At 43.0% G+C, this 23,031-nt stretch overlaps 1 protein-coding gene across 4 annotated transcripts in view; it reads left to right on the forward strand.

Moving 5' to 3' along the window:
* ODF2L (outer dense fiber of sperm tails 2 like) overlaps positions 1–23,031 on the forward strand; it is a 248,638-nt gene that overhangs the window by 135,078 nt on the left and 90,529 nt on the right. For 2 of the 4 annotated variants that reach the window (XM_069232260.1, XM_069232261.1), the window contains exon 12: positions 11,544–11,702. The exons of the other annotated variants lie outside the window; for them this stretch is intronic. In XM_069232260.1, the coding sequence (XP_069088361.1) occupies positions 11,544–11,702 (159 nt within the window). The remainder of the gene's footprint in view (positions 1–11,543; positions 11,703–23,031) is intronic. 4 annotated transcript variants of the gene reach the window in all.

Here is a 23,031-nt window from a genome sequence, read left to right on the forward strand (position 1 = left end):
AATTATTAAATACCAAATGAAAGTATAATAGATATTATTATGGAAAAAAACATCTTTACTGGTGAGGAACTTATATTTTAATATTCATACCACAAATGCCGTACTCTGTAGCTTTCCCATTATTTACCCTGAAATGTTTCCAAACTCTGCTGGCTGATGGAATTTACCCTATAATCCCAGTTCCTGTATGTGTTTTTAGAAACATTTAAATCACAACATTTCCTGTATTCTCATTGAGGTCTGAGCTTCAAACCACTTCCAGTAGTTGTAATTTCTTTATTCTGTTCCCATGTCCTGGTGCAATGGAATTGTTCCAGGTGTTTTTTCGTTTTTTTTTTTTTCGGAACTCTGAATTACTTTGAACATTATTTTTGGGAGAATAATGTCGGTGTAATTAATTTCGTAGTCCCGTTCTCTTTTGTAATTTAATGAAATTTAGTTAGTTCTCCCCAGTAGATGGCAGTGTGGCGCTATCTAATGTTTCCTGTTTTTTTTTTTTTTTTTTCTTTTCATTTTCCTACCCTTCTCTTTTTCTGTATTTTTAATTATGATGGTTTCTGTTTGTCAGTATTTGTGTGTTAAAAATAATATATATATATATATATATATATACATACATACATACACATATATATATATATATATATATATATATATATATACTTTTTCTTCAATGACAAAACAAATGTTAAAGTAATGTTATAGTTGTCAGTGACAACATTAACGTTTTGAACTAAAAAGAAAACTCAGAAATTTACCAGGTATAGTTAGTAGAGCTTATCGTAGACTCCTTATTGGAACAAGACTGCTGGATTCAGGGCGGCAGCACCGTCTTGGCAGCTGTCGGCTCAACCCTTTCGGCTACCTAGCAGCACCTCACCAAAACCTAGGAAGTAAAGGTAATTTGTGGCAGCCTGTCACATCACACTCTGTGACATCTCAGGGAAGTTGTGGTCGACAAATCTCACCACTTGCCCACATTAGTATAGGTCTCATACACACACATAGGCAAAGAAAAGATGCAGGATAGTTTTCAATATATTTATTGAAAAGACTGCAATCTATGATGAAACATATGAGCTGCAATTCTTAAAGAGATGAAACATAGCAAAATTAGGATTGTTACGATCAGTGAAAATAAACACCCCAAGCATATTAGAATAAACATGTAAATAGGAATTCTACCTAACACCTAACTTCTAGCAAGAGCATAGCACTGATAGCCCAGGCTGTCCATACTTAGTCCATGGAAGGAGCACCTACCCCCATTACCTGCAAACAGGGGTCTGCCCGCTGTCCCCTTGGTTGGTTGCAGAGACAAGACTGAGGTCAGCAGTGAAATGGCATAAAGCCTGGATGGGTATCCTGGCTGGAGTGATCTCCCTCCCCTTCCCTGGCCTGTATGATGTTTTTTTTATCAGAAAACATGTTTACGCTCTGTGAAGTAGGCCTGACATGAACATGTGCCTAAGTGTCGGACTGTTCGCCACTCTTGTGGTGATAATACTAGATAGATTTTCATGTATTTGTTTTGTCAGCCTTGGGCAGAAGAACATGATTAAATGTGGTGCACAAAAATAACAACAACACTTTTCGCAGAATCATAGCTGGTTAGAAAAATAAAATATCCCTCTTGAAAAGCAGGCTCAACTAAAATGAATAAATGAAATCAGAGCATATATCTGTGTAAAAGGGCACAGGCCGCAGACCTAAGCTAAGCTAAGCTAAAATATATGTGCCCAAGCAAAGTGAGAAAATGAGCCCACAACACCTTCCCCGTTGTCGGGACAAGAGTGCAAGTTCAAGACCTAAAACTATAATGCTCTAGAACTAAAACACTAAAAACATACTAAAATATACATATAAGAGATAAAATGTCAAAGTTGATGTGAGAAAACAGGGCTGATTGCAGAGGCCCCATAACTTTTTGCCCCCATTTTCCACTTTTTGCTGGTGTTTTCCTGACTTTAAAGGTGCCCTGGGTACTGCTAACCAGTCCCAGGGCCTGTGCTCTATGTAAAATGGATATGCAAATTAGGCTAATTATAATTGGCTAAGTTAACCTACCTATAAGTCCCTAGTATATGGTAGGGCATGTAGGTTTAGGGACCACAGCATAGGTGGTGCACACCTAGGTGCACTGCTGAGGTGCCCAGTGTCATTTTAAAAGCAAGCCTGCCTTGCTGGCTGCTTTTAAATTAAAGTTATATGCAAATTCGACTTTGGAATTAAAGGTACTTCCAAAGTCTTAAACTACCTTATTTTTACATATAAGTCACCCCTAAGGTGTGCCCTATGTGCCCCTAGGGCTGGGTGCCATGTAACTATAAGCAGGGACTTTATAAAAATAGATTTATAAGCCCTGGTGAGGTAAAAACAGCCAAATTCGTTTTTCCCTCATTGAAGTAAATGGCCTTCATAGGCTAGAATGGGCAGACTTTATTTTAAATTTTAAAGTCTCCTTAAATGTTACATAACAAGAATTTGGTATCAAATTGATTGTTGTAATAAATCCCACAACTTCCAGTTGTTGGATTTAATATAACTTGTCCAGGTAAAAAGTTTAGACTTTACCTAAAAAGTTGCCAATTTCAGCTCTGCATTGTTTTTGCTGCTGTGCTCTGATTGGCCAGCCTGCAGCAGCTTCTGCCAGGCTACTTTAATGAGGTGTGAAGTGGCCTGGCTTCACACAAAGGAATGTGCTTGGGGGAGAGAATCTCCCCTCAGCAGATGGTGAGGCAGGAAGGGGGAGGGCTGCCAAACTGGTCTTCAAAGGCAGAAAAGGACATCTGGAGCACCCAGCAACACCCCCACATCCTGCAACCCCAGACAGCTAGGTGCCCCCTTGATTAGATTAGGAGAGGGCAGGAGAGGGGTGTGTTTATGATTTTTAGCCACACCAGTGGGTGGGCTCAGCCAGATGTAACCTCCAAAAATCAGATTCATCCATGTTGGATTTTTAGAGACTGTTGCCTTCTGGGATGGATTTTTGCCACACTTCCCAGGAAGTGGTCATCACAGGGGGACGACCCTGTCCCTGATTGGAGAACCAGGGCCCCCCTGCTTTTCACCCAGGAGCAAGGATAAAACTGGCAGACCTGCCCCCACACCTCAGATCCCCTCCAGAATTCAACAAGAAAGGAACTAAAGAAGAAGGACTGCCCTGCTGGACCCCTGGCCTGCACCTGGACCCTGCACTCAGAAAGACTGCACCAGCTGCACACTTGGGCTTCACCACAAGAAGGACTTTGCCTGGCTTCCACTGGTTCAAGGAGGGACTCCCTGTTTGCTACAGGTGAAAAATTGCTATCCAGAGTCCCCTGCACCAACTCCTGAAAAAGTGACCAGCTGACCACTGTCCAGTGGCCAAAAAGGAGTTTGCGCCAGGTGCATTCTGGGAGTTGAAGTCCGCACTTCCCAAGGACCATCACAGAACTTCTGGACCCTTGGGGTGAGCTGTGGACCCCAAAAGAACCTTGAAAGAACATCTGGGTGAAGCCCCAGAAGTTTGGAAAAGATTGGAGAATTTTTGAAAAAAAGCTCCATAAAGTGACCGACCTGACGCGGAAATTCTAGCCGGCTTGCCTCAACCGCAACCCGGCCTGACTTCGTGGTTCGTCCCGGTAAAGAAAAACATCCAAAAAAGAGACTAAGTCCGAAGGTAAAAAGTTGACCGGGACCTCCCAGCCATCGTATCCGAGAAGGGCTCCACGGACGTCGGATCAAGATCCAGGTTTACCCCGGTCGAAGGATTTTCATCTCGAAAAAACGACTAAGTCCGAAGGTAAAAATCACCACCGAGGAAACCGACTTCGCGTATCCGGACCAGGGCTCCAGGAGGTCGGATCCAACTGGCAGGTTCGTCCCGGGGAAGAAAAACATCAAAAAAGAGACTAAGTCAGAAGGTAACTTTTTAACCGAGGCCTCCCGCGACTTGTAGCCGAGCAGGGCTCCATCGCGGTCGGCCTGAAAGTTTGACTTTGTCCCGGTCCTGGTGCAACCAGATGACCCGATTGGCGCTTTTTGTTTCTAAGCGCTAGAAAATAATAATACTTTAAAAATTCATATCTCCGGTTCCCCTGAACCGATTTGAATCGTTTTTGTGTCATTTTAAAGATAAAAATATAAGCTATTTTTATAAATTGGTTTTGGATTTTTAAACTGTTTCCTGTGTTTTATTTAATTACTGTTTTGTGATATTTGAATGCTTTACACTTTGTCTCCTAAGTTAAGCCTTGACGCTCGATGCCAAGCTACCAAGGGTAGAGCTGGGATTAATTTACTGAGACCTAACTGTACCTATGTGGAGGTTTGTGGCTTGTTGCTAGGTGTAGGTACCTACCTGCCCTACCAATAACCCATTTTCCAACAGTTGACAATCAAGGCATGCCAATAGACAGACCGAATTAAGGACAATTTTAGTATTTGGAGTAAAAATGCCAATGAACGAATGTTAACAATAATTATGATCCAGCAGGAAATCATCAATGGAGATGGAAATCAGGAAGGACTCCACTTCAGCAGAGAATAAGTTGACCAGCATGTTGGTTGAAGGATCCACTGAGAATATGTGAGTTCCTCCAGCAATGAAGCTCCGAAGTACTGCATCATGCAGTCACGACAAAGGTGGACTGGTGGGAGCTCCATCACTCAGTTTTGCAGAGGTGGGACATCCATTGCATATCAAAAATAGCAACAGCAGGATACCGCCAATTAATGCCAAAATTATTGGAAATCCCACCAAAGACACTCCAGAAGAGTGAATGAATGGTTGAAGGTATAATTCCAAATACAGTCTAGAAAGTGCTGACAAATCCAGAACCAACAGCCTTACAAAAAGTGCACAATCCCGGCAGTATAAGATGTGTTAAAAATCCTGCTCACCAACTCTCCAAAGTGTTTGGGGACGTTGATATTTAATAGGACCTATGGCCCTCATTACGAGGCTTGCGGTCGTGAGACCGCCTGCGGTAAGGACTGCCTCATTATGAGTTGTGAGGCTTGGCAGACAGCAAGCCTCCACAACTCCACCTGGCCCTCTAGTGCAGTCGCACCGCTGTGGCCGGCGGTGAGCACCTCTAACGCAGCGGCAGGCCTCAGCTGGATTATAGGACTGCAAACAGCCAGGCCTTCCGTGGGGGTCACCCTGCCAGGAAAACTCTGGCGGTCACACACCAGGCGATGGGAATCGCCATGTGCCCAGGGCCTGTAAATTAAATCCTTCTAGTGGGCCTGCTGCACTGATTGTGCCACCCACATAAGTAGCCCCTTAACCATGTTTCAGGCCTGCCATTGCAAGGCCTGGGTGTGCAGTTTCACTGCCACTTCGACTTGGCATTTAAAAGTACTTGCCAAGCCTCAAACTTCCCTTTTTCTACATATGTCACCCCCAAGGTAGGCCCTAGGTAACACATATGGCAGGGTGCAGTGTAGGTAAAAGGTAGAACCTATACCTCAGTGTCTTATGTGTCCTCGTAGTGGAAAACTCCTAAATTTGTTTTCCAATGCTGTGAGGCCAGCTCCTTTCCTAGGGTAACAGTAGGGCTACCCTCATATACTGTTTGAGCGATAGATTCTCTGCACTTAAATCTTTCTGTGCCTTACAGTCCACGTCTGGGCTGGGCTAGTTGACAGCTCCCTTGTGCATTTCACCCAGACTACCACAAACACAGGATGCTCAGTCACGCCTGCACACACCTGCATACTGAATAGGTCTTCCTGAGCTGGAAGGTTGGAGGGCCTGACACTTACATTTCAAATGACAGTGGCCTGCCCTCACACAATGGACTGCCAAACCCCCAATTGGGACCCTGGAAGACAGGGTTGTACTGAAAGGGGACCTTGTGCACTTCAAAAACACTCTTTGAAGTCTTCCCCACTTCAAAGGCACTTTTGGGTATATAAGCTGAGTCTCTGACCCTACCAATTTAGACGCTTCTGGACACTTAAAGATACTCCTTGGGACAGACACCCTGCCCCAGGACTTGCAACCTGCCAAGAGGAACTGCCTGGCTGCCCAAAGGACTCACCTAGCCTGCTTTTCTGAGAAGAACTGCTGCCTTGCTGTTGCCCTGCTGCCTTGCTGGCCTCTGGCTCTGCTGAGAAGTGCTCTCCAAGGGCTTGGATTGAGTTTGCCTCCTGTTTCCGGAGGTCTTGGGGCCAAAAAGACATAGGGGGTCATTCCAACCCTGGCGGTCAATGACCGCCAGGTTGGAGGACCGTGGGAGCACCGCCGACAGGCCGGCGGTGCTCCCAAGGGCATTCCGACCGCGGCGGTAAAGCCGCGGTCGGACCGGCAACACTGGCGGTCTCCCGCCAGTGTACCGCCGCCCTTTGGAATCCTCCAAGGCGGCGCAGCTAGCTGCGCCGCCGAGGGGATTCCGACCCCCCCTACCGCCATCCAGTTCCCAGCGGTCCGCCCGCCGGGAACCGGATGGCGGTAGGGGGGGTCGCGGGGCCCCTGGGGGCCCCTGCAGTGCCCATGCCACTGGCATGGGCACTGCAGGGGCCCCCGTAAGAGGGCCCCTACAAGTATTTCACTGTCTGCTTGGCAGACAGTGAAATACGCGACGGGTGCAACAGTCTTTTGGCGACCGCCCGCCAGCCCAGGGAAAAACTTAGAATACCCTCCGCGGTCTTTCGACCGCGGAGCGGTATTTCGGAGGGGGGAAGTCTGGCGGGCGGCCTCCGACGCCCGCCAGACTTGGAATGACCCCCATAATCTCTGCAAAGAACTCTTTGTGCAGTGAAAAATCAACGCACAGCCTGCCGTAAATGATGAACAGCCTGCTTAGCAAGGAAAGAACCTCTGCATCGCCAAAGTGGAACGACGTAGCCCGGCTCCCAGAGTGGAGATACACAGCGCCAGCATTGCGACTGGAACTTTGACTCTCAGCCCACTGGATCGACGCATCGCCAAACCAGAACAACACAGCCAGACCTCCTGGTGTGGAATCAAAGCAGGGCCTGTTGTGCGGCAGAAACTCTTGATGCATCGCTCACTGGATCAACGCAGCCCCTATAGCTTCATCCGTCAAAAGACCCTGCATCACCAAGAATATTCAAGCCTGCACACTGGAATTCAACGCAAACCCTTGCCACGTAGAAAAGAATCAACCATTGTCTGTGTGCACCCGGAAATCCAAGCACACCCTTCGTTTTCCACGCTTCACCTCCTCTGTGGTCTCTGTGCATGTAATTTTGACGCAAAGCAGGTACTTTGTGCTTGCAAGAGACAGGGGTTGCTTTTAAGAACTAAAGAGTATTCTCATTGATATCAAAAGTGATATTTTCAACTTGAGATCATCCAATCTTGCTTGTTTTTGACCTTATATCAATCAGATAAATATCTTATATTTTTCTAAATCTGTGTGATGTCTTTTGTGGTGTTTTCACTGTGTTATTGCATGATTTATTGCACAGATACTTTACACATTGCCTTCTCTGTTAAGCCTGACTGCTCAGTGCCAAGCTACCAGAGGGTGGGCACAGGATAATTTGGATTGTCTGTGATTTACCCTGACTAGAGTGAGGGTCCTTGCTTGGACACGTGGTAACCTTACTTTCAACCAAAGACCCCATTTCTAACATGGAGAAATTAGAGTTTAAAACATATAGATACATAGGGATGTGATCCAACTGTCTCCATGCTAATATCTGATTGGTTACCAACACTTCAACCCGGTAGTGTTGGCAGCCATCTTCCGAATCAAAGAAAAGAAATGGGGCTAGAGCAGGGGCATCCTGACCCCTAAAAAGCATTGGAAAAAAAACTGGTGCTGGCTTTTCTTATCATGCACTGCTTATAACCTCACATATTATATCATTCATGACATGTTCTATGACATTATTGATAACATCAAAGCGACATCTGAAATTACATTGTTGATACAATACAACCTAGCCCCAAGGGGCCACTTATAGTTACTTAAAATACTATAACTGGGAAATGTCTGTGTTTTTTTTCTAGTTGAAAATGGTACACTTAAACTGACTTTTCCCCTGACTAGAACATCACCTCACTTTAACCTTTGGTTATAACGTGCCACTCTTCAGTCACTACTTATTATCACATATTACATCACTCATGACCTTTTGATTGACATCATTGACACCGATAGCCGTGTGTAGTGGGAATTAGTCTCAGGGTGTGGTGGCCCAACCCACCTGCATAAGGCTTTCAGACAGGCCGTCTGGGTTTGGCTCGGTGACCAGGCACCTCTCATTGTTTATTTAAATATTTCCTTAGTATTGCACTGCTACAGAGGAACCACAGAACATGGGGCCAGATGTACGACGCCAGCTTTCGCGACTCTCAATTTGTGAGTTGCATAAGCTGGTGTACAACAGTGTCTCAGACACTGTTTGCGATTCCTAAATGGGTCGCAATAGATCTGCCTCATTAGTATTCATTTGGCAGGTCGCCATTAGCGACCCATTGGGAATGGCCGGCAGTCACGGGGATGGTGGCCTGCTAGGGAAAGCAAGCCACCATGGATGTGCCTGCTTTTTAAATAAAGCATTTTTTCTAAAATGCAGACCGTGTTCCTTAAAGGAAACAAATGCTTTTCAAAAATAAAAATGAAACGTTTCTATTTAATTTTTCTAATGGTAGGCGGTGCCTGCCTGCTATAAAGAATTTTAGATACTATTCACAAAAGGGAGGGGGGTCCCCTGAGGTTCCCTTCCTGTTTGCGGCTGGCTTACCACCTACCTGAAGCAGGCGGTAAACTGTGATTGTTCTGCGACTGCATTCCAGTCGCAAAACAATCGTACATCCCCCTGAGACTCGCTATTAGGAAGGGACCCCCTTGGCACACCCCTTCTGATTAGTGACTTACAAACCCTAATTTGCGAGTCGGTAATAGGTTACAGACTCACAAAATAGGGTTTGTACATGCCAAAGGCCGTATTAGTGGTTGCAAATCGGCCGAATCTCAGTTTGCGATTGCTAAAAACAGTTGTACATCTTGCCTGTGCTGCGCTGTATACCACTGTAAAGTCTAATCAATTGGCACTGCCTAAAATGTATGCAAATGTGTTAATGAACACCTTTTAACTAATTAAGTCTAAATAAGTTCTAAAAAGATAAATATATATATATAATATACATATCCCTCATATGTTGTCTTTGAAAATATACACTTCTCTGCCTGTGTTCCAGTCTTCATTTGAAGGATCCAAATAAAACTTTGCGAACAAATCATTGATTTTCATTTTTGTTAGCTTTGTCCTAGCACTTTTCAAATGTATTATTTGTTTCAAATCTTATTCTGTAATCGAGGTTTATTTTTCCCTGTTTAATTGACCGCAACCCATCTTCAAGCGTAGTGCTTCAATGCCCACAGTCTGAGACATTGATAAATCCTTTTTTTAAGCACTTCTCTGCTTTTAAAATCTATTATGTTTTTAATGCAAGGACGTGTATTCTAAATATAGCATTGTAGCTACAATCATGTGAATAAATGCTTTATCAAAGGTCTAAAAGAGATGACTCTAAGCATGTTGCTAAGAAAACCAAGCCACCCATTACCGCAGAAGCCTTGGGAGAGGCATTATGTAATTAGGACATTGGAGCCTAACTCTCATTCCCTAAAGCTGTATATTGTATATGTTTCCAGTATTGTATGCATTGGAACATGTTTGTTTAACCTATCCCACCAAAATAATTTCAACTGTCCAATCAAGATGGGGCTTAGTTGGCTCCCCAAATGTTTGCCAGGCGAAAAAGAAAGCCCTAAGACTATATGCACTTTCGAAGTGAACTGTAGGGTTTAAAAAAACAGGAAAGATTCTAATCCTGACAATGTTGAAATCTGAATAAATAATAAAGCCACAAATGTTTTCAATTAGAGAAAAATAGGTGTTTTTATAAACTTAGGCAAACAGTATAAATTATGGACCTTTGCCACTCTTTGAACTGTAGTGTCTAGTATCTTTTTTTAATTGCAAATGTGAATTTGGATAAATGTACTTGATGGCTGCTTGGAATTAATTCAAGCAGAAAAAACAGTTTAGAGCTCATGTCTAGGGCATGGGGTAACGACTGTGCTGGACATACCTCACGGAGTTGATATTTCTTTCCACTTCTTTATTCTTTTCTCGCTAACTAACATTGTTTTGGGCCAGTTTGTCGCCTGATTTTTCCATATGAAAGGACAAGCAAGGACTTCTTGCGCCTCACTCCAAATCACACAAGGAGTATGTCAGCTCTTGAAGTCTGTGTTGTTTAACGTGTTCAGGAAACCAATTCAGGATTTGTACTCCCATTTCGGTGAGAGATTTCTTTCATGTGCTCAAGTTAAGCACACATCTTAATGAAATATTTTAATATTGCTTATCGTCCACAAATAAGAAACAAGAAAATCGAAACCTTTTCTGAAGAAAAGCTGTGGAAAGAACTGAGCAGAGCTCAGGGAGACTCCCTTCACACTCTACGTGTTGTGAAAATCTGAGGAAGGGAGATTATTTTGGGAGTGTTGTAGCCTGATTGGCTATGGTTCAAGATTGGTCCATTTTAAAAAAATTACATGGACAATCTAGCAAATTTAGGCCTGTTTGCATTGCAAACTCTACGGTTAGTTTGGTTATTGCTATGTACTGCTTTGTAGGATACCGTGGAACTGCCGCTTCGACAACGGGACAGATTCAAGCATGTGAATCTATGAAAGATACCAATACTGGATAACTACAGTTACAGGTAAGTGATTACTTTCATATTGCTTATCGCCAACAAAAATTAAATGAACCTGGGGTTAATTGAAAGACGTTGCTTCTGTGTGCTGGGAATTAGATGAGTTGAATCATTTGCAGGGCTGGTGTTGGTGAAAAGAAATGTTACGCAACAGCTTAAAATACGTCTTGTAAATCACTGAGTATTGGCTGATGGTTAAATGCCGATCCCTGTGCAAACCATATTGTGTGATAGCTATGGTACTCCACTGATATATTCTGGCAGGTCAGCTCTGCTGAATATCGTTAGAAAAGGCCTGGGGGGAGCAAAACTTGCAGTTTGATACATCGGGCAGTGGCATAACGAAACACCAGCCCCCCCCTTGAAAAGTACATGGAGAACCCCCTCTGGACTCACTCTGGAGCTCTTAATCTGGGTACCGCTCAGGTGGGGGGGGCCTTGAGCTTGCACACGCACTGTGTTGGCTGCTGGGGTCTTTGTTATGCCACTGGCATCAGATACCAATTCAGTATGTTAATTGTCATTTCTAAGTGAAAACATTTGGAATAGGAAGTATTTACCCAGCCTAATTAATATCTTGCTCCGGGGTATTGGTATTTACCAGCTGCAGCATATCGCACACTCTTTCATATCGTATTTTAAAGTCAAAGTCACAAATGCCTAGGGACTGTGAACCAAAGGTTTGTAATCCTAATCTTATATTTAACCCGCGGGTATGTTGTCTTTCTTTCCTTGATAAGTTTTCTCTTCACGTAAATAGTGTTTTTGTCTAAAAAAAGATATTTTGAAGGCATTGAAATTGTGAATTATCGCTCTATTTTACTCCTATTTTTGCAATGCTGTCGCGCAGGTGCTGAGCCAAATGGACGCTCATATAAAAGAGCTCGAACATATTCCTGGCTTGCTCAAAACAGCTGACAAGAGTTTGCAGGCGTGTGAGGAAAGTCTCCTGGTCTCCAAGAGAAAATATACAGGCCAGTCAAACACTATAACACAACTAAGTAAAAAGGTGCTTAAAAAACATCAACGTATTTGATTTTCTGTTGAAGCATTTGAAAAGGAAGGAATTTTAACTAACTGGACACCTTTAAAAATCAAGGTCTGATTTAGAGTTTGACGGAGGGGTGTTACTCCATCACAATCGTGACGGGTATCCCATCCGCCCTATTACAATTCCATGATAGCCTATGGAATTTCACTACAGCAGATGGGATATCTGTCATGTTTGTGACTGAGTAACCCCTCCCCCAAACTCTAAATCATGCCCTAAGTCTTAAAAAGTACACATTAGGGTTTGATGATAGTGCCTTACAAACCAACATTGCCCATTCCACCTCTCCGATACCACTCGTTAAGATAGATTTCCCTTTTTTCTCTTTATTCTTTTTGTTTTACTCGTGACATAAACAGAAAATCTATTTGAAAATCGTGATAATTAATGATGGAGCCCTCAACTTGTATTTTTAGTTTTAAAGCATTGTGCATTTGCTATATCCCTTTGGGCACTCAAGGCATCCTCAGTAATCCTTTCTCTTAATTTTTTGTTTCCTGAAATGGTGTACAAAATTGGTGCGTAGCTGCTTTTGCTTTCATGGTTCTTATCTTGTAAATTTAGATGTCCATACAGCTCCCAAATACTTTTGGGCTATATTTTAAATTCATTTATTAAGTATAAAAGTGATAATAAGAACTTCTTTTCAATAGTAAACTGAAAATTGAGGACCATATGCTCAGGAGATGTTTTGTGTTGAATTGGACCCTACATTTTCAACTATATGCTATTATTCCGAATGTACGCCATTACTTTCTAAAGGTACGCCATTATTTTTTGATTAACAGGTCAATCAAGCTAATAGGAAAATATCCAGTTGATTTAAATAAGATATAATGAGCCTTAAAACTGATAACATAATGTTTTGTTATGACACACCTGTATCCACAAGGAGCGCCACAACCCTGCTGTAAATTAGGAAGGAGCTTAAGATGCACATTTTTTAAAGAACGATGTAACAGCCCTGTTCCCCCTAGCAACCAAGCTCGTGAACTGTATTGCTGATTTGTGGTTTAGTGCTGTTATGCAAATACTACAAAGTGACTTGGATCCAGCATAGAGGGCATTGCCGCAGTCCATATGGCTGGTGATGAGGGCCTGAGTGATGGTGCACCTTGTGTCAGTGGTGGACCACTTTAAGTTCTTGCGTAGAACGTGGAGTGTGCGGAAGCAGTCAGAGGTTACAGCTTTGACCTGACTTCTCATGTTTAGTTTGTTGTCGATGATGACCCCTGGGTTGCGGGCTTTTTCAGTCAGGGTGGTGGGATGACTTGGGTCGTTGGCTATCACGAGTCATCTCAGGGAGAGGTGGAATTTCTGAGTAGAAGGACTTTTGTTTTGTCAGTGTTGAGTTTTAGCCAGCTGCCCTTCATCCAGTTTGCAATGCTGTTTATGCAGAGGTGAAAGTTGGCCGTGGCGTGGTCGTTGGAGAGCGAGAGCATACATTGCTTGTCAACTGCATAGGGTATTATTGTATAGCTATTTTAGCCATACTTTAGACATATTATTTTAGCAAATTAGGCCTGCCATTGTGCACTTTAGTCCAGTTACATTTTATTCAGCAGTGCTTTATTTTTCTAGCAATAGCCACGTTTGCAATGTTTTTTTATTTCTCTCTATCTAATTGTTCTTTCACCTCGGAAAGACATACATTCTCAGTAGGACATTCATTTTGTTTTCTTCAAGACTGAAGTCAGATAGGGTTGCCAGCAAAAGTGGTATGCTGTGTCTCCAGCATTCATAGAAACGCACATATTCCTACTTGGGGACCCTTTCTTAGAATGTCAACTAGTTAATTATAAAAACACTCCTTTGTCCCATACACGTTAGAGGGAGATTCCAGCCAGATGACCACGACTGCACGCTGATTGGCGATTGTCTCACTGCAGCTGCTTGCTTAGACTGGTGAACCCCTGGCATATATGGGGACAGTGTCTCTCTAGACTACAGGCTTCCTTACTCTGGTATGAGGGATGATGTTTTCCCAGGGGGGAAACCTGAATTGTAGATTAAGGCTTTTTATGCTGTGCATTAACATAGCTTAGGTAGGAGAACTATACATCACGGCTAGTGACAGTATGGTGGGACTGTTTTTGTGTTTCACTCTCCCTGTCAAATTTGCTTTTAATGTTGTTTATGATCCTAATTATTGCAATACATGCCATTTTATCTAAGATGCAGTTACTTCAGTAAATCCCTATTGAGCTACATTCTGCCTGTCTGTCTTTGCCTGTGTAAGACTAACGTAACTGAAAGAAAGGGATGAGATCTGATCGACCACGATTCCCCTGAGGAGTTTTTCTTGTCATGCGCCCGGTTGCCACAATTCTCCCTGTTCTTGGACAGAGGTAAGGTGTTGCTAGTTAGCCGTGAAACCCAGATCAAACCGGCAGGTGTCACATGGTGTGGAATTGTACTTAGTACCCCACAAACTATGCAATTCTGCTGCCCAAATCCAGTAGCCTCATTAGGATAATGAGAACCTACACAATGTTGGCCAGTCATGTAGGTGTTGAAGAGAGTACGGCTGAGGGAGGTTCGCTGTGGCACTCCGCAGATGATTGGCTTGTGTTGAAAGGTGTGTGGAGGAAGGAGCATTTTCTGTGTTCGTCCGCAGAGGAAGGATGCAATCCATATACGGGTGTCTCCTCGGATGACGAGCTGGTGGAGTCTTCTGAGTAGAGTGTGGTGTGAGACTGTGTTAAAGGGCTCTGAGAGGTTGAGCAGAATAAGGGCCGCTGAGTGTCCTTGGTCTAGAAGGATTCTGATATTCTCCATTATGGCGGAGGTTTCATTGATGTAATTGGAACTGAATCCAGACTGTGTTGGGTCCAGCAGGTTGTTGTTTTCCAGGTATGACGTGAGTTGTTGGATAATGACTTTTTCAAGTACTTTAGTCAGGAAAGGGAGCATGGCTAATGGGTTGTAGTTTATGAGGTCGTTGGGGTCGGCAGAGGGCTTCTTGAGAAGGGGTTTGACTCTTGTGTGTTTCTAGCTGTTGGGGATCCGGAGTGGATGGTTTTCATGATGTCAGTGGTATTCTGGGTGTGAGCTGCTTCCACTTCAGGATTTCATGCTTGGAGGGGGTGTCCAAGTGGTTGAGGAGGATAATGGTGTCTGCTGCGGTGTGAACGTTCCGTATATGGTTTCGATTTTGTCGTAGAAATAGGTGACTATGGAGTCGGATATTTCCTGGGTGGGGTGGATGGTGTTCTCTAGTGCTGATTGGGTGGTGAATTCTTTGCCGATATTGAAGACTTCTTTCCTGCTCTCTGTAGTGGTGGAACAGCAACAACTTCTTGCAGGGCAGGTCCTTCATGCACCCCATTCCACAGATGGCTTTTACCATGGACGCATCACTTTTTAGCTTGGGGTCGAATCTCCTGAAACATGGCACTTCAAGGTCTGTGGCCAACTTATCATTGAGGTGTTTACATAAGCCATCTGGAACTTTCTGCATCCAGCTAGCCCTCAAAGTGTTTTTCCAAGACATTCAAGGAAAGATAGTCCTGGTACAAACAGTCAAAATGACCTCCTTGAACTATTTCAGCAGAAAGGGTGGTACACATTCCCCACAACTGTTAGCACTGGTGCAGCAGACGTAGCATTGTGCGATTCACCACAGATACACCTCCTACCAGAGTACCTCCTGTGTGTGGCAACGGTTTCACAGACCTGCTCAGCAGGACTCAGTAACCAGTCCATGAGTTGGAACTTCACCCACAGGTCCTACTCCTGTACTTCTGCTGGTAGGGAGGGGAGGTCTCAGAGATAGACCTCTTTGTCATTTGTGAAAATGCAAACTGTCCAAATTTTGCCTCCAAGTTTCCACTCCCTCAGTCCATAGATTGTGGATTAACTGCTAAGAAGCTTTGCCCACTTTTTTCCTCCTCTCCCGCTTCTCAAATAGGTAGTGAGGAAACAGTTGCAAAGTTCCTCATCCCCATCCTGGTGGCTCCATCTTGGGTCAGACAACAGGGGGTTCTTGACTCATCTGGAAATGTTCATTGCACCAAACGTAAAGTTTCCCAACTGGCCTGACCTTCTCACATCGAAGTAAGACAGTCAGTCACCTGGACCCCAGGCACCTCAACCCCAGTAATCTGACTCCTGAGGTTCTAGAGTTTGGTTGCCTTAAGCTACCGTAATGTATGGACATCCTGAAAGAGTCCTTCAGACCAAACAGCGTGGGCCTGCTCTGCTGGAAAGTTCAACAGATTTGTCCACCACTCCATTTCCAGTTGCATAGACACCACCCCCCGCCCCCCAAAACCAAGACATTATTTGCTATGTCCTGCATTTAGAAAAATCAGGGCTAGCCTATGCATTGATGTGGCTGCATCTAGCTGCCATCGCTGTATGTATGCAGAGCAACAAACACTCCCCACAGTTCAAAATCCCTGTCATCAAAGCTTTAGTGAAAGGCCTTAAACAAGTCGTCCCCCCCCAGACTGCTCCCCACCTTGGAAACTTAATAGGCTTGTGGGCCCTCCATTTGAACCACTACAATACTATCCTTTACAGTTTGTCTCATGGAAGGTCACCTTCTTAGTAGGTATTTTGTCCCTCAGGAGAATTAACGAGTTGAAGGGTCTTATATTGAAGGAGCATTCCTTCCAGGTCCTCAACAACAGGGTTCTTTCCCAAGTTGGTATCTTCTTTTCATCTCAACCAAACAATAGATGCCCCAGTCATCTTACCTCAGCTCGACTCAGTAGCTGAGATGTTCCTAGACACAATTGACGTCAGGCATGCACCTCTGTAACTCATTGATAGGGCCAAGCCCAGTCAGAAAACGCAGCAGCCGTTCTTTGTCTTTTCTGAACGTCATAAATGTTGCAATTTCTCGAAGGGTGGTCTAGCCAGATGGATCTTCAATTGCATCCAGACCTGCTATCTCAAAGCCAAGGGAGCACTACCTACACCCAGGGGAGACTCAACCCATAAACCAGGTCCCACTGTTCCTTTCCTTGGAAAAATTCCTTTTAGGTCACATTTGTAAAGCTGCCACATGGTCACCTCCACAACACATTGTGTGGACATCCTGGCAAGGCAACAAGCTAGAGTTAGGTAAACTATTTTAGACACCTGCACCATCCACTGGTTAACCACCACTTTGGACAGTACTGCTTGACAGTCAGTGCAGAGTATGTGTATCTACGGCCACACATGCAGCAAACGGAATATATTACTTACACTGCAAACATCTGTTTATTGGTTGTAGTGCTGTAGATTCGCCTGCGACCATCCACCTCCCCAGGAGCCAGTTCTTGCTACAGGTATCATCACCCTTAACCTTTTGTATCTCTTACACTGCTCACACATGGGCATCATACTGTACTACTTAATACTCTGTACTTGCTCTCACCCACTGTCTGGAAAACAATCTAACAATGGGGTGGTGCCCATGGGCATTACCTACCAAGGGAGGAGTCCCATGGTACCTCGTGACTCTAAGGACTTCTTCAAACAAAAAAAAGATTTGCAAGAATCTGAGTGCAACAGTAGAAAGCAGGAATAGGCATGTGAATTCACAGCACCAAATGCAACAGACAGATGTGTGCAGGGTAAATAACATATTCCTTTTTCATTGAAACCATAAACTAGTTCTACTAACCCCAGATACCACCCTTTCCAACACCTTCCTATGTCCTTTCCATATCCAGCTGTCTGGACTCTAGAATATATGATTGACGTTGTTTCCTAATGGCACAAATGTTTGCCTTCTGTCTTCTTTTCTTTCATCTCGTCCCCCTATGAGAAAAAGCACATCTGATAGAGACAGCTAACCACAGATTCCTTACTTTGAAATCTTCCTCAGGCATGAGCATGGATCTAGAAACCTTTCCCCAGTTTTTTTCAGTTATAAATACCTGTTATAACCTAATTGGGGCTCCTGGTGGGTGTTTCTGCTTGGCAGTTGCCAATTCTCCTTACTTTGTTATTAGAGGAGTATAGTCCCCTCAAAACCTATGAAGCTTTTCATGCCAGATGTTCAACATTTCTTTCTTTATTATCATTACTTAATGTAAAGGAATGACTTTCACTGCATCTTTACCAATAGTAGCCTCTTAGAGGGTTATGTTTTACCGCACCTGATGTAGGTGATATTGTTTACTTTACTCTTAAAAAAAAAAAGACAAAAAAAAGCTTGGTACCATTATGGTGTATACCATAGTCTAAGTGGAGTTTTTGAGTATTGGTATGTTAGAGAATATATATATATATATATATATATATATATATATATATATATATATATATATATATCTTCACTAGAGAATAAAGAGTTCCTCCTTCTGCAGAGAGTTATTTTTCTAACTTATAAAATTATGGAATTATGCTAGTATCCCTTATAGAGAACTGGAAATATTAACAGCTCTTTGGGAGTGTCAGTATATTGTTCGTTCTCTGTTCAAAGAGATTTCTTATAAGGGTTCTACAACACTAGGGGTGTATGTTTACTAAGTATTTTTTTGCATTGTCAAATAAGTTAGCTGTTGATCTATACTAGTTGGGGTGTATGTTTACTTTTACCTAATGATATGTTAATATCAGTTATTCAAATTTTGGTTGATTGGATACTTTATAAGCCAGAATGTATCTTCTTGAGAACTTTAAAACTTTATTTGTTTTGGTCTTGAAGGGTTCATATTATAAACTCATCACAGTTCACTTATTTTCTACACTTTAATGTAGACCTTTGTATGGTGTTGACATGTTCTTTGAACATAATTTTTTCTTTTCATGACATGTCAGTTTATAATGGGTCTTCATTGAGATGTATCTCTTTTTAGATTCTGTCCAGTCTCTTGTGTAGATTAATTCATATATGGACTCTTTAGAAGTTATTCTACGCTTTTGAACTTGCATTCAAGACTTTATTCTTCTCGGAATGGTTTTACCATTTTCAAGGGTAGTTCTTCTTGTCTATAAAGATATTTATATCTGTTGTGTTTCAGGAGATTAAAAATCAATACATTATATAGGTGCAACTGTTTTCAACTTCACCGGACCCACCTTTCTGTAGGTTGGGTTAACAATTGTAGGAATGTTGTCATGGGATGTATTGTTCAAAATCAGACAGATTTTTTTCATTTTAGGATCTTGTAAATTTTCAGTTTTTTCATCATTGATACCCTTTCCGGTTTTTTTGTAGGAGTCAAATTCATTATAAGAGTCACATACTGACCTTGGTTTCCACTACTCTACCAAGGTCTCTTTTCAGCTGCTGTTTTATTCAATTTAAAAATAAAGTGTGTGTATGTGTGTGTCTCATTGGTACTTCATAGGCATTTGTTTCACTCCTATGCCAGTGGAAATATACATTGAGAATATCTTGAAAATGTTTTATTATATCTGCTACTTTTCCACAGGAAAAATATATGTATATGCCAAATGGTTACCATTGTTGTCTTCAACTTCTTTACAACAAGGGTAATTTTATATCTTGCAGAGAAAATGTACAGAGTTTGTTTTCTCTGCAAGAGATAAACATTTTATGTGTGTCTTATAATGTAGGTCTGCTGAGGATATATCTTTGCATGGTAAGAGGTTCTGCTCTCTGGTATATTATGCTGCTCTGTGTTGCAACAGGGTAGAGCATGCAGTTTCAGTATACATATAAGAACAAATAGATTTATCTTCACTAGCTTAATTGGTGATACTGTCCTATGGTCATGGGTAGTGTTTCTTACCCTTGTTTACTTTTGCCTTTAGGAGGATATTGCTGTGGTCCTTTCCACAGTATTGATGGGGTGTTTGTGCATGAGTCCGCATCCCATTAAGAGGGCAAGTAGCTTAATATTCTTTTTGTTAGTTTGCCTCTAACACCCGTTGGTCATATTTACATGGATTTTCTTTATTCCATGCTTTGACTGTTCATTCCTTACCCGAGGTCCCTCCCACAAATTTTGTGTTATGAAATATGTTAGGGCTCACCTACATTCTTTTGATTGCTCATCTTTTTGCATTATTCTAAACTGATTTTGTTTTAAGAACATTTTATTTCTGTGGTCTTTGCCACAATGCTTTTACTAAAGAGGATGTTCTTCCTCATAGGTATTCTTACGAGTGCATATTCCATTCCTCCTGTACTAGACCAGTTTTCTTATGGCTAGAAGTCTTTCACTGCTGTTAGATCGTTTCAGACACACAATTGACATAACATAGATCAGCTTATTTCCATGCTCTCATGTTTTATGATTTTATTTACGTGTTGTTACTTTCTAAAGTTTTTATGTCATAGAGTATATTATTACTCTCCTTAATAAATATGATTGTCTGGTCTTTTTTGCTCTTGTTCTAGACTGGTTTAGTGATACTTGGAGACTTTTCTGAAGGTCTCAGCTCACAGGCCCCCCCTCCGGGTTCCCATGCTTTGGGATCTGATTCTAAAGTAAGGAATTTGCAGCTAGATGTCTCCCATCAGATGAACAAGTTACTTACCTTCAGCAACACATTATCTGGTAGAGATAGGATCTGGCTGCAGATTCCTTAATGATCCTCTCTGCTCTGATTTCCTCTTTTGTCTCAGAAAATTTAATTAAGCAAATTATCCTCTAGAATTAAGGATTCAGTGATTATTGACACAAAGGGTGTCTTTTGTTCAAACACACTGTTTCGATAGTCCGTTCTATATGTTGCTCTCTGTTTTCCTTAGTCCCAGAAGAAACTGATGTCTGTGCGTCAGCAAAGGAATTATATGGACTATGCTGATGTTACATCCGGTGAGAGGTGTCCATGCGGAGTCGCGTGACACCCTCTACCCACGCGCAGATGTGCTACGGGAAACATTTTTCTGGATCGAGGCTCACATCTGGGGAAAATTCTAAAGTAAGGAGTCTGCGGCTAGATCCAAATTTAAGTAACTTGTTCTTCAGGTTTGAAGAGATACTGCTTCTGTTTGCATGGCTAGGGCTAAATGACATTGTGCATATGTATTCCTGACACAATTTGTCATAATGTCAAACCTCTGGCCTCCTGTAGCTTTGAAAATGTGTGCCTACTTATTAGAAATGGGGTCTCTAAATGGCAGAGGTATACACCCTCGTCCAAGCAGAGACCAAAGTCCTAGTCAGGATAAGTCACAACACAATCCAAATTATCCTGTGCCCACCGTCTAGTAGCTTGGCACTGAGCAGTCGGGCTTAATTTAGAAGACATTGTGTAAAATATTTGTGCAATAAATCATACAGCAACACAGTGAAAATGCCACAAAAATACACCACACAGGTTTAAAAAAATACGTAATATTTAACTGAATAAAATAAGGTAAAAACAACAAAGGTCCAATAAGCACAATGGGTTTGCGTCGTGTTTTCGACCCACAGTCTTGGTTCCTCACTGCGGTGCTGGGATATTTTGATGCCTAGGGACGATGCTTGAAAATCCTTGATGTGCTGGTCGAAGACACAGGTGCTGCGTCGATCCAGTAAGCGATGCGTCAAGTTTTTCCATCAAAAGGCAGGCGCTGCGTTGAATTTCCAGTTGGGAAGTCGAGCTACATTGTTCTGGTCCGCTGTGCGGCGATTTCTTGGTCATAATGCAGACTTCGCATCGATTTCAGCAGGTATTGCGTGAAATTTTGACGCACAAGGAGCTTCTTTGAAGAAGTGAAGTCTTTGTTGGCCCTGAGCTCAATCCAAGCCCTTGGAAAGCACTTTTGGGGAAGGCAGAGTCTTTCCAGCAAATTCAGAGGCCAGCAGGGCAGCAGTTATTTCCTGGAAAGCAGTCCAGATGAGTCCTTTGGGCAGCCAGGCAACTCCTCTGACATGGTGAAGGTGTAGGTCTGGAAGTGTCTGAGATGGTGAGGTCAGAGACCCAGTTTATATACCCAAAAATCCATGTGAAGTAGGGGAGACCTCAAAGAGTGGGTTTGCAGTGCACAAGTTCCCCTTTCAGTCCAGTCCTGTTTGCCAGGGTCCCGGTGGGAGGGTTATCAGTCTATTGTGTGAGGGCAGGCTACTGGCCTTTGAAATGCAAGTGTCAGGTCCTCCACCCTTCATGCCCAGGAAGACCCATTCAGTATGCAGATAAACGCAGATGTGACTGAGTGTCCTGTGTTGTCTGGATGAAATGCACAAGGGAGCTGTCAATCCGCGCAGACCAGCCGCTGATTGGAGACAGGCTGTAAGGCACTGATTGTGTTAAGGGCAGAGAAATGCTCACTTTCTAAAAGTGGCATTTCTAAAATAGTAATACTTAAACCAACCTCACCAATAAGCAGGATTTTCTATTACCATTCTGGCCATTCTAAATATGACCTTGTTACCCATTCCAGATCAGAATCTACCTTTCAAAAAGTATATGAGAGCAGTCCTAATGCTAGTCTATGAAAGGAGCAGGCCTCACAGTAGTGGAAAACTAATGTAGGAGTTTTCCACTAACAGGACAAATAAACGCATATGTACATGTCCTACCTTTTAACCTACACAGCACCCTGCCCTATGGGTTTCCTAGGGCCTACTGGTGACGTATATGTAGAAAAAGGGGAGTTTAAGGCATGGTAAGTACTTTTAAATGCCAAGTCGAAGTGGCAGTGAAACTGGACTCAGAGGCCTTGCAATGGCAGGCCTGAGACATGGCTAAGGGACTACTTATGTGGGTGGCACAATCAGTGCTGCAGGCCCAATAGTAGCATTTAATTTACAGGCCCTGGACACATGTAGTGCACTTTTACTAGGGATTTATAAATAAATCAGATATGCCAATTGGGGATGAACCAATGTTACCATGTTTAAGGGAGAGGACATGTGTACTTTGGCACTGGTTGGCAGTGGTAAAGTGTGCAGAGTCCTAAAACCAGCAAAAACAGTGTCAGAAAAGTAGAGGAAGGCAGGAAAAAAGTTGGGGGATGACCACCCTAAGGCTGTCACGTCTAACGTGTTTCCCCCAGCTGAAAGTGGGGAGAGCTACCCAACCCCCTGAAAGCTCTCATCACTAGGGAAGAAGAATCTGAAGATACCATCAGCATTGGTGTGGTCAGTCCCCGGGCAATGCTCCACTCTATATTCTTTTTCCTGTAGGGAGATGGACCACCTCAAGAGTTTTTAGGGGTTTCACCCCTGCATGAGCCATTTGAGGGGCCTGTGGTCTGTCCGAACCCAGAAGTGAGCCCCAAACAGATTTGGTCTCAGCTTCTTCAGAGCCCAGACCACAGCAAATGCTTCTCTCTCATTAGCACTCAACCTCTGTTTCCTTGGTAATAGCCTTCTGCTAATAATGGCTACTGGTTGGTCTAGGCCCTCCTCATTCAGCTGGTGCTAGAACCGCCCCATGCATGCTC

Source organism: Pleurodeles waltl, chromosome 4_2, assembly GCF_031143425.1.
Source record: "Pleurodeles waltl isolate 20211129_DDA chromosome 4_2, aPleWal1.hap1.20221129, whole genome shotgun sequence".
In the NCBI taxonomy this organism is placed as follows: Eukaryota; Metazoa; Chordata; class Amphibia; order Caudata; family Salamandridae; genus Pleurodeles; species Pleurodeles waltl.